This window comes from Microcebus murinus, chromosome 25 (genome assembly GCF_040939455.1).
Source record: "Microcebus murinus isolate Inina chromosome 25, M.murinus_Inina_mat1.0, whole genome shotgun sequence".
NCBI classification, from domain to species: domain Eukaryota; kingdom Metazoa; phylum Chordata; class Mammalia; order Primates; family Cheirogaleidae; genus Microcebus; species Microcebus murinus.
Genome location: NC_134128.1, coordinates 16,607,869 through 16,623,089, shown reverse-complemented (window position 1 = coordinate 16,623,089; position 15,221 = coordinate 16,607,869). Strand labels below are relative to the sequence as shown.

At 48.7% G+C, this 15,221-nt stretch overlaps 1 protein-coding gene across 1 annotated transcript; it reads right to left on the bottom strand.

Annotated features, from left to right (window-relative positions):
• Nucleotides 1-5,618: 5,618 nt before the first annotated feature.
• FZD8 (frizzled class receptor 8) lies at nucleotides 5,619-9,670 on the bottom strand. The gene has a single exon (XM_012765668.3). It carries the CDS (start codon nucleotides 8,823-8,825, stop codon nucleotides 6,720-6,722), a length of 2,106 nt encoding a protein of 701 aa, XP_012621122.3. The 5' UTR covers nucleotides 8,826-9,670; the 3' UTR covers nucleotides 5,619-6,719.
• Nucleotides 9,671-15,221: the final 5,551 nt, after the last annotated feature.

The following is a 15,221-nucleotide window of genomic DNA, read 5'->3' as shown; positions in this document are numbered from 1 at the left end:
GAGTGAAAGGGCAACCCACAGAATGGGAGAAATATTTGCAAATCATATATCTGATAAAGGGTTAATATCCTGAATATATAAAGAACTCCTACAACCCAATGCCAAAAGAAAAAGTCAAATAACTTGATTAAAAAATGAACAAAGAACTCGAATAGGCATTTCTACAAAGATGACATACAAATGGCCAAAAAGCATATGTATGAAAAGATGCTCAATGCCACTAATCATCAGAGAAATAGACATCAAAACCACAATGAGATAGCACTTTGCAACCATTAGGATGGCTACTATCAACAAAATCCAGAAAATTCTTGGTCAAGTAAAAAATAGTGTTTATTATATTATATTATATTATTATACATTATATATATTATATATTATTATATATAAGGGTTAAGTTATTAGCTTCCTTTTGGCTCCCACTAAGTATGGCCAAGAGATACTCTTTTGTGGTATCAAGCAAAGTTTGCATCCCTTTCTTGGGTTTGATTTATGATCCTTAGGCATTTTCTTACAGAAGTATGATGGGGTGTAACAGTTTAAAATCTAGAATCATGCCTGTTACACAGAGTCAGGCAAACCTCAGGGTTTACTTGGGAAAGCGGATCTTACTTTCTGGGGCTTTGGCTAAGGACTTGTTATTCCTTTCACGGTACCCAGAGAAAGAGCAGATTTCTCTAATAATGTTATCCTACAATTCTACAACTTCAGCGAAGTTCCAGCATTAGGTAAGATAGCATCAGATATTTTTTAAAGATAGTGAGGTGAAGATACACAGATCCTACTCACACTCAGGATCCCAGCTGACTCACCATTGGTTCAACCTACGCTGCCCGGACCACAGTGTGACCGTGAACTTGGTCTTGCAAAGTCAAGCCTGGCTTAGGTCCCTACAGGCTGAGCTTTCCTTTCCAGCTGAATTGGTCTCGGTAAATGAACACGTACTGAACAAAAAAAAGGACATTTTAATATCTTTACTAAGATATCACCATAATTGATTTCTGCTAGGTTCACAGGTCGGGTTTAATTTCTAGTTTAATAGAACCATACCCTATGCACACAGTTCTCCGTTATTTCTTTACAGGTGCAAAAGCAGGGTTATCTAAAACCGTGAAGTGAGATCTTTGATTAAAAACAACAAAGCATGAAGTTCTCCCTTTGGGCCAGGTGAGGGCACTAGTGTCCTCTCCCAAATCTTTAATATTTACCGCTCAAGGTGACAAGAAGGAAAAAATAACCACTTCTTTTTTACAGCAGTCAAGTTGGCTGAGGACGGCTACTTTTGCTTAGCTAATTTCCATTTACACATTTTGTTTTTCACTTTAGATCCCGACATCACATTTCGTTACATCCACTGGTTTTCAACCCTGGCTGTATATGAGAATTACCTGGATAGTTTTGGAAAACTTTGAAATCTCAGAGAGCAGCCCCAGAAATGGTGGTTCTATTAGTCTGAGGTGCAGCGTGGGCATTGGTAATTTTAAAAAACCAGCCCCGAGTGCTTCTAACACGTAGGCAGAGGTGACGACTACCTTTAGGGTGTTAGTTAATTAGAAAAGGGTTTGTTAGGAAGGAAAATATTGGAAATTGGTTCTCTAAGTTAAATTAGTGCATGCTTCACCTGGGTGATCAATAAGGTGATATAAGTAGGTGCTTTTGTCCTCTGTGAATAATAGTTGTCCCCTAGGCTTGATAAGGCTGTGGAGGTCACCACCAGACCACGGGAGGGTCCGCTATGATTCTACAACCAGGTAAACACAGCCCTGGTAAGTCGTTACTTCCGCTATGAATGTGCATCCTTAGGGATTTGCACAGAACAGTGGGACAGCAGGAAAAGCCCTACAGAGACAGGAGTAACAGGTAGGCTTGGTGGCTTTGGGGCCCAGGCATGCTCCTGACTGTGCGATTTGCAGTAAGTACAGTCATCTTGGGCTTTGAGTTCCTGACCTGCAAAATGAGGGACTGTACTCAAGACTTTCCGACACTTTGCTATGCATATGAAACTTAGGGATCTTGCTAAAATGCAGCTTCTGATTTGGTGAGAGAGATCTGAGATGCTGTGTTTCCATAGCTGCTAGGTCTTGCCTCTGTTAATTGTCTATGGGACAGCAAGATTCCCCGTGACGCCTGGGACCCCTCAACTCTACAAGTTTGTGATCCTGGCAGGTGACCTCTCAGATCTTATTTGGTCCTTGGCTAGTGTCTCTCCCTTCCCTCCCGTCCCCACGAGCCATTCTGGTTCTCAGGGACAAGACATCTTCATACATGGACTTCACGAGGCTGTCTCTTTCCTCATCCTTCTTTGAAAGCCTGGTCTTTCCACATCTCTGTGCTATGTGATCTTCCTCCAAAGCAGATGTTTCCCCCTTGCCTCCCTTTGGCTGACCGTGTTTTCCAGCGAAGTTTCTATTCCTTGGTGTGTTTCCATGAACACCTGGCTAAACAAGGTGGGGCCGCCTGCATCCTGCCTGCCCCGACAGCATTGGGGAGTGTCCCCCGGACAAGGCGGATGGACTTCTCCGTGGGAAATTGTCAAGGAGCACAGTCAGCAAGCCAACCACACTCCACCGCACAGTATTCTTTATTATTCATTCTTTCTTCCATGAAAAGTTTTGGTATGGTGGATCTTTGGCAAGCATCCCATTCGAAGTCAAAGATAATTTTTTTAAAAAGATATGCCATCGGATGTCAACACAGCTTAATTACATTTTTAGGATAACTGTTGTATGGAGGATTTAATTCGATTGAGGGTAATAAAAGAAATCTTACTGTGTGGCAGGGATGACTTGGGGGACCTTTTACTCATGACGTTTTAGGGTCATTAAGAGAAAGCATTCAAAAGTATGAGTACAAAATAATCATAGGCCCTCTGGGTGAGAACTGGGCATGGGACAGGGCCAGCACTCTGGGTGCTCAGGGTTGGCAAATGAATGAATTGAATGAACACACCTGTGCAGACTCCTGGCTCTGGAACCTTGTGGTACTGCCAGGTGGCAGTATAGTACCAGAGGTGGCAAGCTGACAGCCACAGGATTTGTTTTGAATCTCAACAGAATGTGTTTGCGCCCACCCTTTAAATTGCATCCGGAGTGCTGCAACTGCTCCTGATTTTGCTTTGGGAAGACAATCTGACTTCCTTTGCCCAAACTTTGAAGCATTCCAGGCACCTGCAAACGTGGTCAGTGCAAGTGAAGAAACTGCAGTGTGACATGGTTTGCTCCTTAAACTTTCTTGCAAACTTTCCCCTCTTCTGTTTTTATGGTACTTTCAAATCACATTTATTATAAAGCAAAAAGAAAGTGTTTCACATATCGTCTCCCACAAGCAATTTTAATGTGCTTCTGCTTTACTGATGATTTTCATTGTATTAGACTTTACATTGATCTTCTAGCTACACAGTGACCACATCAATCCCCCCCACCCCAGTATTTTGACAAGATTTTCAAAAACGAACACTTGTTTTATATAGTAATTAAAGACACATCTGTATAGCACAAATGAGTAGTGTTCATTTATCTAATGCAAATGGCCACATAGAGATCCTTCTTTCCTTCTTCCACCCCTAAAATCAATTTTGGGTTTTTGATTCCATTAGTAGCTACTATTTGGGTATTTGTGACTTGACTTTTAGCTTTAAATGCAAAGAAGCAGCACTGTGTTTTAATACCATTCTCTAAAATCAGTCTCTGGGGATGATGGGTGCAGGTCTTTTTACTGAAACCTGTTTCGTCTGTTTAATAAGCTTGCTTAGATTGAGCATGCATATAGCCACCTTAGAGAAGTTATCAAGTATAGCATTTTATAAGGATATATTGGAGAATGAAGCAGGTAAAAAGCTTCAAGGTTGAACATTCTTTTACTGTGTCATATAGTTGAAAATGTGTCCCTAATGAGAATACTGCTACATTAGAAAACTAATATGCTAACTAGTGGCTTTTAGCTCTCTCCCCATCCCACAGATGTGGCAAAGACTGTGGGAATCTGCCCTCAAAATTCTACTTTATAACTGAATATGGCAAGTTTATGGCTGGGTTATTATGTGCACTACGTGAGTCTCCCACATGAGTTAGTTGCAGGCCACTCATTGCTACTCCCAAGTTACAAAATAGTAATTCTTTAGTGAATAAAACTGCTGGGGAGATGAAGATTTTACAATGCCTCTGACTTTAAAAAACAAAATTGGCATGATAGCAAAGCAGGTGTTCTTATTGCACGTCTAATTTTAAAAATCCAATTAACACCAAGAATGACTTTGGAAAGTATTTGCAAAATGTTACTACCCCAAACTGCTCTTAAAGGCTTCTTACATAAGAAGAACCAGTCAAAGAAATAGTGTCTGTCTCTTCTATAGAAAACAAAAAAAATTTTTTTTAAACCACTAAAGGTATTAGGAAAAGTAACTACGACAAACATTTTAGCAGGATGTGCAGAACAAGTACCCTCCCAGCCCACAATGATTGATGTCCTGTCATTAGCAGGGTGCTGCCCATTTCTTATCTTGATTGACAGCTTAATAAGGGACCTGGGGCTATCTTTTCAGGATGAACACACAACCTTACCAATTACTTTTAAATTATTGCTAATCTGTCAGAAAATAACAAGCATAAAGGAATAAAAATATCCCCCAAAAGAGAAATGTCTGTTGATGCAGTTTTTTTTTTTTTTTTTACTTCCGGTGCTTTTTAAAGGTTCAGTTCAGAAAACTTGCCAGAATTTAGTCAATAGAATTTAGGCACCGAGGGTTTTTTATTTTTATTTTATTTTTTTAAAGAAAAAACTTGTAGTTTATAATAGTTCATTGGTTCAATTAGGGGCGAAAAAGAAGGGAGTTTTGTAATGCAATTGTCCAGCAAAGGAAAACGCTTTAAATTGGGGGATTATGTGAGCAGACCACCTGTAGGGCATTCAGAGAGCTTTTCTATAATGCTTCAACCCATGCCTAGCTGCCTGCAGGCTGGCTAACAATGCCACGAAAAGCTGTTTAAAAGGCTGAGCGCACTTGGGCTTCTGGTCTTCACTAACTGTTACAAGTCTTCCTCTCCCTCGCTCTCTCTCCTTTTTAAAGTAAAAGTCCCACATCCCTTTAAAGGAAGAACTTTAAGGCTCCGCGGTGGCCAATTGGTTTGCACCAAGAGAAGCTCGGGCCGCAGGGAAAGAAACTTCAGACTATACAGCACATTTGGAGAGGAGAAAAGATCAAAGTTTTGCAAACTCAAAAGACCAAGTTCCCTACAGATTAACCCTATTCATTTAGCCCCTCTTAAAGGAATGATGTGCTGAGCCACTAGGCAGACAGGTAAAAAGTTCAACAATTGCCAAAGCATTCTTCTGCTAATTCAACAGCCTTCTGCTCAAATAAATTAGCTTAGTCTTGACAGAGGAACAATAGCTTTTTCTCTAGGAAAAGAAGCACATTTGGTACACACAAGCACTGAAGGTTATTAAGATGTTAACCCGTTAGTTTAATCCATTAAAGAGCCCCTGCTCTGCTACCAGATTGTCAAGTGACTTATACTGCAAGGGGTGATCTATGGTTTAAAACATTCACTTCTACCCTTCGGCAGTGTGTTCGGTCCCTGGAAACCCAGGTGAAAATCACGGACTCGAGAAATTAAATGTGGGGTTTTGAAACCTTTAGTGATATTACACAGGATAAATAACAAGGCCTTAGTAGGATTGTTGCCTTGCAGAAGTTCCATTTACAGACAAACTAAGGTGAGAGTTGTTATCCATGGATCAGAAAAGAGCTACCAGGAGAGACACCGTCTTTTGGGAAGGTGCAAAAGCTCAGTTTTGACTTCAGTTCAACAATGATATTGGCTTAGCTAACAACTTAAGAACTAGAGTTTAACAGGTCGGTTTCTCCATGCCTAAGGTCAGGGTACAGAATGACAAACCAGAAAAATGTCCATATATTTTTTTTTTTACCCCCCACTTGTCCTAAACAAGTACTTTAAAGGTAACAGCTTAGAAGAGGCGGGGGAGAGGGCGATGTTTAAATCATTTATCAAAAGTCATTTTATTGACAAAATAGAATACTTATATCTGTTCTTACAGGGGGTAGCCTCTAAACTTTTTACAAAAAAATGTACACATTGTATATCTTTGGATATATACATATTTTACACATTTTTACAATTTAACAAATAATTATATAAATACATCCTCTAATGTAAGAAACCCGTATTTACTTGGGGTGTATAATTAAGACATTTCTTGTTTGTTTATTTAAGGCATTTGCCTGGTCATTAAGAATACCCAAACCATGCAATCCCATTAGGTCGCGGCCGTCCCTCCTCCAGGGTGTGTCAGGAGTAGGAGTTTACGTAGGAGAGTCGGGGGGTGGGGGGGGGAAGAGGTCCCCCAGGTGACATCTGTAGACCTGGCTGCAAGCTCAGCAAAGCGCAACCAGCGAGGGCTCCAAACCTCGGGTTCTGAGTCCACCCTCCCTGGCCGTCAGAAATTAACGCCTGTGGCGGGAGGAGCTCCCCGCGCATCAACCGAGGGAAGGGGCTGGGTCTGGGAGGCTTCAATGCCAGGTACTTTGTTCTAAGCGAGTCATTTAAGTCCCAGCTAATGGATACCATTAAGAGTTCATTATCATGCTAATAGCAATCAACACTGAGAAGGGGTGGGAACCTCAGCCCGTCAAGTGTCCCCTCGCTGCACTCGTCTCCTCGCCCCTCCCCCACCTCTCCTGGGCGCCCCCCCCCCTTCGCTCAGACCTGGGACAATGGCATCTGCTTTGGATAGGACACGGAGCTGGCCGTGCCAGACCGCCACGTCAGGCCGGTGCTGACGTCGCTGTAGAGGGAGCCCCCGCCGCCGCCCGGCCCCCCGCCCCCGCCGGGCCCCGCGCCGCCCCCGCCCCCCGGCCCGCCGCCGCCGCCCCCCGCGGCCCCCGCGCCCGCGCCCCCGCCCACCGCGGCGCCCTTGCTGGCCCAGCAGCAGCGGGTGCACAGGGAGCGCCAGGACTCGAGCGTCTTGCCCGACCAGACCCACACGCCCGAGGTGATGCCCACCACGAGGCACATGAAGTACTTGAGCATGAAGACCGCGTAGTCGGGCCTGCGCGCCTGGTCGGGCTGCAGGTCCCGCAGGCACGGGCAGTTGTGCGTGGCCTCCCAGCGCGGGCGGTTGTGCTGCTCGTAGAAGAGGCAGGCGACCACGACGGCGGCGGGCACGGTGTACAGCACCGTGAAGAGGCCCAGGCGGATCATGAGCTTCTCCAGCTTGTGCGTCTTGGTGGGGCCGCCCTGCTGCTTGATGACCGAGCGGATGCGGAAGAGCGACACGAAGCCGGCCAGCAGGAACATGGTGCCGATGAAGAGGTAGATGACGAGCGGCGCCAGCACGAAGCCGCGCAGGTTGTCGAGGCTCTGGTTGCCCACGTAGCAGATGCCCGCCACCGGGTCGCCGTCCACCGAGCTGAGCGCCAGCACCGCGATGGACTTGACGCTGGGCACGAGCCACGCGGCCAGGTGGAAGTACTGCGAGTAGCCAGCGATGGCCTCGTTGCCCCACTTCATGCCGGCCGCCAGGAACCACGTGAGCGACAGGATCACCCACCAGATGGAGCTGGCCATGCCGAAGAAGTAGACGAGCAGGAAGACCACGGTGCAGAGCGCGGGGCCCGTGGTCTCGTAGCGCACGTGCTGCTCCACGGCGCCCAGCTCCTCGTACTCGCCGCGCCCCCCCGGGCCGCCCGCGCCCGCGCCCGCCGCGCCCGCGCCCGCCGCCGCCGCCGCCGCGCCGCCCGCGCCCCCTGCGCCCCCCGCGCCCGGCGCGCCGCCGCTGCACGCCACCTTCTCGTGGCCCGCCACCAGGCGCACCAGGTAGCCGACCGACACGAAGAGGTAGCAGGCCGAGAGGAAGATGATGGGCCGCTCCGGGTACTTGAAGCGCTCCATGTCGATGAGGAACGTGGAGACGGTGGCGAAGGTGGACACGAAGCAGAGCACCGACCACAGGCCGATCCAGAAGACGGTGAAGGCGCGCTCGTCCTGGCTGAAGAAGGGGTTGTGGCAGGGCAGCGCGCAGTTGGCGATCTGGCCGGTCTTGACGCGGTTGTAGAGCGGGTGGCGCTCGCTGGACACGCTCACCATGGGCGCGCGGCACTGGCACCCCGGCTCGCAGGGAGCCGCGCCGCCGCCAGGGGGCCGCGCCTTCCCGCCGCCGCCGCCGCCGCGAGCTGGGGGCGCCGCCGCGTCCCCGCCGCCACCGCCCCGGCCTCCGCTGCCCCCGCCGCGGTGCGGGGGCCTGGCCCCCGGGGGGCGGCCGTGGCCGCTGCCAGAGGGCGGCTGCTCGCCGGGCGGCGGCGGCGGCAGGCGGCGCGGCGGGCTGGGCGCGGCCGTGGTGAGGTCGGTGCGGTTGTAGTCCATGCACAGCGTGTCGGGGTTGCCCTGCTCCGGCAGCCGGTCGCAGCGCATGCGGTCGGGCCAGGCGAAGCCGTACTGGCGCATGAGCGGCGCGCAGCCGGCCTTGGCGCGCTCGCACACCGAGCGGCAGGGCGGCAGCGGCTTCTTGTAGTCCTCCAGGCAGATGGGCGTGTACATGCTGCACAGGAAGAACTTGAGGTCAGGCGAGCACTGGATCTCCACCAGCGGCCAGAACTGGTGCACCTCCAGGCCCGCCTCGTCCTGCGTGTCGTGGTTGAACTGGTTGGGCATGTAGGTGTAGTTGTAGCCGATGCCCTTGCACAGCGGCACGGTGATCTCTTGGCACGCCAGCTCCTTGGCCGAGGCGGCCGCCGCGCCGCTTGAGCGCTGCAGCAGCGCCAGGGCGGCCAGCAGCGAGGTCACTTCCAACAGGTAACCCCACTCCATGCTGCGCGCCTCGGACCCGTGCCCTCGCCCTGCAGGCGGCGCGCACAGGGGCGCAGGGGGACCCAGCGAGAGAGCCGGAGAGGAGGAGAGTGGGGACCTGCCGGGTCTCCCTCCTGCCTCTCCCGGGAATGGGGGGGTCTGCCGATAATCTAGCCCCTCTGGGGGCGCGTCCGCAGCCTGGGCAGGAGCCTTCCGCACCTCCTTTCCGCCGCTCCAGGGATTTGAAGGTGGCTGCGGGCGCGCGCCACAGTCCCGGGGTGTCTCTTCTTCTCACTCCGGGGCGCGCTCAGCCCTGGCGGAGCGGAGTGGCCGGCCCTCGGCTCATCGTCCCGCACTCGCTCGCTTCCTCTCCCGCGCGCCCGGCCACTTCTCCGCGCAGCGCCCGGCGGCGGTGACTTTGCCGGGCACGGAGGGCGGCGGCGCAGTAAGTTTCCTCTCCCGCCGCGGTGCGCAGTCAAGATGGCTGGGCCGGGCTGCTGGCCGCGCCGGGTCAGCCCTGGCGGCCCCCGCTCGGCCCCCGGGGGCTCATGCCCGCCCCCAAGGCCGCGCCGCTGCTGCCGGAGTTCGGGACCCGCCTCTGCCGAGACCGCCGCCCGCGCTCTCCGACGTCCGTCCGTCAGTCCGTCCTCCGCCGGGACAGACGGACCCGCCTCCGGTGAAAGTCCGCGCCGCGCTCCGGCCGCAGTCGCACGCGGTGCAGGCAGTCCCCTTCTCGCTGGACACAGGCAGATCCAGGCGAGGAGGCAGAGCGGACACCTGAGTGGCGCGGCCCGCGCCCAGCCGCCGCCGCCTCCTCGGCGGGAGCAGCGCCCTTCGCCCAACTTCCCGGCTCCAGCCCCGCTGGCGCCTCGCGGCCGGCTCATGAATATTTATACGGCGCGGACTCGGTCTCCGCCCCCCGCGCGGCGCGCCAATCGCAGGCCCGCGGGGCGGGGCCTACGCGCGGTCCAGGCCCCGTCGTCCTTAAGGCCGTCCCCGAGCGTCCGCGCCGCCCAGCGCGCTTTCTGCGGATGGGGAGTTTGGGTAACCTTGGGATTGACCGCGGAGAGAGCGCGTTTGCCGCCGCGGCCCCCACGGCGCTCCGTGCGTCTGGGGTCTCGGTTCCAGGTCCCCGAGTCCGCACTTGGGGGCTGGGACGGAGTTTCACGGAGGGCCACCTCCCCGGCCCGTGTCAAACCAGTCGGTCCCCTGCCTACTGCCCTCCACGAATGCCGGGTCCTGCGGCGTGGGGGTCCCGCGCATCTCCGCGGGCGGAGCGGCGCCGAGGCCCCGCGGCGGGCGAGTGCGCTGGGGTCTGTCGTGGACCAGCGCTGCGGGGGACCAGGGGAGGGGTGTCTTTCCTGGGGTTCTCAGAACGATAGTTTGTGAGGTTTGGAGATATGGGGCGGGGGCAGTGGAGCGGCCGCGGCTCGCCCTAAACGAGGGGGCTGGCCCGGAGGAGGTGCCCGGAGCCCAGCCGCGGGCGCGCGGGGACGCGGGGGACAAGTGGCCTCCCGGGACTCCGTCCCGCCCGCGCTGCGGGACCCGAGGGGGTCTGTTTCCTTCCCCGGACAGTGGGGCGATCACAGATCCGATCTCAAAGGCGGTTTTGACAGTTCGTTGAGATGACATATGTAAAGCATTGGGACACAGTGCTTTCTCAGGACACATCATTCCATTTCCCCTTCAAACATCCAAACCAGACAAAAACTTAGAAATAGGACAGGGTGCAAACTCTAGCTGTCGGATTCTCTCTCTCCGCCTCGTACTTTGCAAACATAACGTTCATCCATCCGAAGTTCACATGCTCTTGCCAGAGCTCCCGTTTCTACGGCGGGGGGCGGGCTGCGCCCGGGCGCGGACCGGGGACACGTGTCCGCGCCCCGCAGCCGGCCGCGCTGCTGCCAGCCCCGCCGGGCCGGCCCGCGAGCGCCCCCGCCGCCCCGCAGCCTCTGAACCGGGCCGGGGCTGGGGGACGGAGGGGGGGCGCGGGCGGGCGAGGGCCGGCGGCCTGGCAGGTTCATTTACGCTTGTTAGGGCGTCCCAGGGGGTTGTCTTTCTCCTAGAATGGAGTGTTTATTTTTTAATTGATGTGCTGTTTCATTTAGCGCTTGTATGGAACTCATGCTGGGGCTGTAATTACTGTAATCTCGGGAACAAGCATTTCAGTTAGCCAGGAGGGTGGCAAAAGACACTCTCTCTCTCTCCCCCTCCTCTCCCTCCTCCCCTCCCTTCCACTCTCCTCCCCCTCCTCCTCTTCCTCCTCCTCTTCTCTCTCTCTCACTGCTCTCCCTCCTTCACGCCTTCCTCTCTCCTCCTCTTCCTCTTCATCTCTCTCTCACTGCTCTCCCTCCTTCCCGCCTTCCTCTCTCCTCCTCTTCGTCTTCTCTCTCTCTCTCTCTCAACTCTCCCTTCTCTCCTCCCTTCTCTCTTCTCCTCCTCCTCCTCTCTCTCCCTCCTTCCCTCCTTTTCTCTCTCTCTCTCTCTTTTTCCCCAATATTTTTGCGATTAGCCAGGTTTCCTACCGGAACAAGTAGAGCGAGCTAGAGAACAGAAGTTGCTGGGGGCGTGGGGACAGAGAAAAAGAATTAAAGGTACATTTGAGGCCAGTTCAGGATTTGTAGGGTGGGGCTGCTGGTGGTAGTAGTTGGAGGTGATCTGTTTAAAAACAGTTGTCACAAAACAAAAATAACTAGCAGTATTTGTACAATATATTGCTTGAGCCAATGGAACCTCTACCTTCCTCTCTCTGCTGTCCCTAGCTTAGTTTAGCAACCTCGTTATTGGACCCCATGACAAGTAGACAGGCAGAAACGCTTCTACCCCGTTTGGGGCAAGTTCTGTGTGTTTTGTGTTTATGTTTCTAGCCATATCCACCAGGCTATGGTTATACCTCACCATCTTCTTCTTTTTTATTTTTTTTGAATTGAAGTCTAGTTAGAACCTCTTTTATACTGAAAAACAAACAACACTTCCTTCCCACTTTTGTTTTGGAAAAACTAACTCCATAGGAATTCGAAAATCAAAGGCTTCAGAAATATTAGATGATTCAGCAGAAAATGGACTGTTCAAAAATGCAGACTCGACCTTTACTTGGTTGGGTTTTTTTTGTTTTAAAAAAACCTCTCTCCTGCAAATTGAATTCCAGTTTGTGGTATGTTGAATGTGGATGGTCACCTATCTCTTTCGTTGGTGCCTTGTTCATGGAGGGCTCTTCTCGGAAAGCCCCCTTCAAGACCACCAGGGGCGCTGCATTGCCCAGACCACGGATGGGAGGAGCCAGTTTCCAAAAGTAACACAGATGGTGAAAAGTTTCTCTTGCCTTTCTTCCTCCGGGAAATGTCAAATAGTGAAGTTTAGAATTACACTATATAAATTTGCTAGAATTATGTAAAAGCAAACTGACATTTGAACACTGAAGCTGAAAATAGTTGATTCTGGCTCTTAATTGGCTTTAAAATTTTTTTCTTTTGAGACAAGATGAAAGGTTTGATAATGTGGAATGTGGAAATTTTTGCTAAGTGTATTAAGCTTGCATGAAAAAAAAATAAGCAGACAAAAGTTCAGACTTTCAAAAATCATGTTATCAGCTATTTGGGAGATCTTACTGATTTGTGAGGTTAAAACCACTTACGTAAAAATCATGAAAAATTTACTTTTAATTGAGAGGATATAAGAATAGAATTTTACATTTGCTATAAAATTAAATGGCTACTTGACAGTCTTTCAGTGTAGAAAGGAGAGATTTAGGAAGCCAATTAGTGTATTGGCAATGATGAGTTTGCTAAAAGAAACCAGAACCTTTTATCAACTTTGCTGGGTAAATAATGATATTTTCATTGTATGTAACGCAGCTGTTTTTTAGGGGAGGAGAAATAGCTTTAGTAGTGCCATAAATAATGTAGGAAAGTTTCTAAAGGGATTTCTGAACAGATGTCTTGTTACTGAATGGCTTACAAGCATAATAATATCAACAGTTGAAGACAGGGATCTGCCTCAGAGGAGGGAAGGTTTTATTAAATATTGGATACCAAGTTAGGTAGGCGACTATCAGTCTATCATCTATCTCAAATTGAAGAATCTTTGGGGAAATTATGTTTCAGTGGATTACAGTTTTAAAATCCAATATAAGAACCTCAATGTAAAAGAAGGCCTTATATATGCCAAGAAAATGATACATTACAAAGATGAAAAAAGGAACTCTTTAGTAATTAACAGAATTTCACAGGTGTTATATACAATGCCAATTGTTTATTCCAACAGCTTATTTTCTTTCAGGAAAACAACCCAATACTATGTTATGAGAGCACATCAAAGTCTATCAGCTAATATTGGGGTATCTTTGTGTTTCAAAAAATCTGTCTTTCAAAAGATTATGTCTTGAGTCATCCACTCCATAAATGGAAGGGGAGTTAGAGGTGAACTGGTCTTGCTTCAATCTCTACTACATTTAAAATGAGTGAGATTATATTTACATTCTTCCATATTACATTAAACTCTATGGAAAGTCTTTTATATTTTTCCCAACTGGGAAGAGGATCCTGTTGGAAGGGAGTACTCTTTGCTGTGTCTGCTGTAATGAGGCCAAGGTGAGGATGGTAGCAATTACTGAGGCAAATACACGCCCATGGCTAGGATCCAATGCTGGCTTTGCACATAGTTGCCATTTTGGAAAATGGCGACTGCACTGTCATTATTTCACTTTGTGATTATTTCCTAAAATATGTTTTAAAAATCAACGCTCTATTTTTTTTTCCTCATGCACACTGGAATATTCAGCAGATGTTGAAGTTCTTATTGTAGGATGCATTTTGCATTAGTTTGGGAGCCTTCAGGTTGTTCAATAAAGACCTCCTCAGTAAAACTGGCTTAGCCAAGAGAGTCATCTCACATATCAATAAATCCAGAAGAAGAAATGTTGTTGTTGATTCCTTCTGTGACTCAAAGATGTTAGGCCTGCAGGTGGGGCTCTAAGCCCTTGGCTTTCCCTTTGGTTACATGGGACCACCCACCACTCCATCATCATGTAGGGGGGTGGCCAAGGATGGGGGAGGGGCAGAACCTCCCACTCCTTCCATTAGGAAAGAAAACCCATAATGCCCTTGGCTAACTTTCTTAAGAGAAAGCACACTGGTCTGAACCTGTCACTCGGCCACTCTTAGCTGCAAGAGAGGCTGTGAAAATGAAGATCCGGGGAGCGGCTGATGACAGGGGAGGGAGGAGGGACATCCCACAGTGTCAGCTGCAATTTACTATGTGAAAGAAATTAACTTCGAAGCAGTATCATTTAGTCAACATGCCTCTTCCTCCAGCGTATTTTGTCAGGGTTATGAATTAAGTATGATCTACATCCAAGAAAACCTTGATTCTGCATTTTTTCCTTTTTGAAGTTCACATAATACAATTCTCAATATAGTTCGTGTGAAATAAATGTCAAACAGTGTACTATGTGTTTTATTTGTAATGTGTATAAATTGTGTAGCATAATTTCTTAGTTCCTTTTTGTTAAGCTTTCCACCCTTACCTCCTCTTTTGGGGACTTCATTAAAAACACTGATATAAATCTGGAGTTTCTTTTTTCCTCTTAGGCCCTATACCATGTGACTTTTTTTTGTATTGAAAAAATTAAACATATGGCAGGAGAAACTGTATTGAATCCTGCCCCTGAACTGCTTATGGATGTGCAAGAACTTACATATATATTGGTTTAGGCAAGAGTTTACAACATCTGGTAACAGTGATCCACTTTAAATGGTGGTCTGAAACAATAATACAATTTTATATCAGTAATACAAATAATTATTAGGGCACTCAGGGTAGGGAGATGGTGGGGTTGTGAATGGCATTTCTTTCTATTTCATGTTTGTTTTTTATCAGATTCTGGTAAACAGATGTAATTTTGTTTTTCTAGAGGTAAAAGCACTTGGTTTTTCTTTTCTTGTATGAGTCTTGTTTGCTCTTAGAAGCAAATATATTAATACTTCTATAAGGTTAACCTTACAGTTTGCTCTACACAAATATAATTTTTGGTAAAATAATAATATATAAAGATAAAATAAGAATAAATTGATACATTCATGTGTTGAGTTCATTGAAATAAATCACAACATAAATAGGATTTCTTGGCAATGCTTTCTTAAAACATAGTCTAGTTGGGTGCAGTTTGAAAAATTCTAGTCCAGAATGCATTCAAAATATATTGTTACATGCAGGGAAAAAAAAAGCAGGATATAGAACTGTATGGTATTGGCCCAATTATATTAATACATATACATAGAAAAAAAACTAGAAAGAAATTCATCAAAATGTTACCTATAGGTATGTTTGAGTGGATAACTAGGAGTAGTTTTTATTTTATTTGTTTATAATGGCATTTCCCTTTTCTCCTTGCATGGATCAAAACCACCAAAGGGCAAA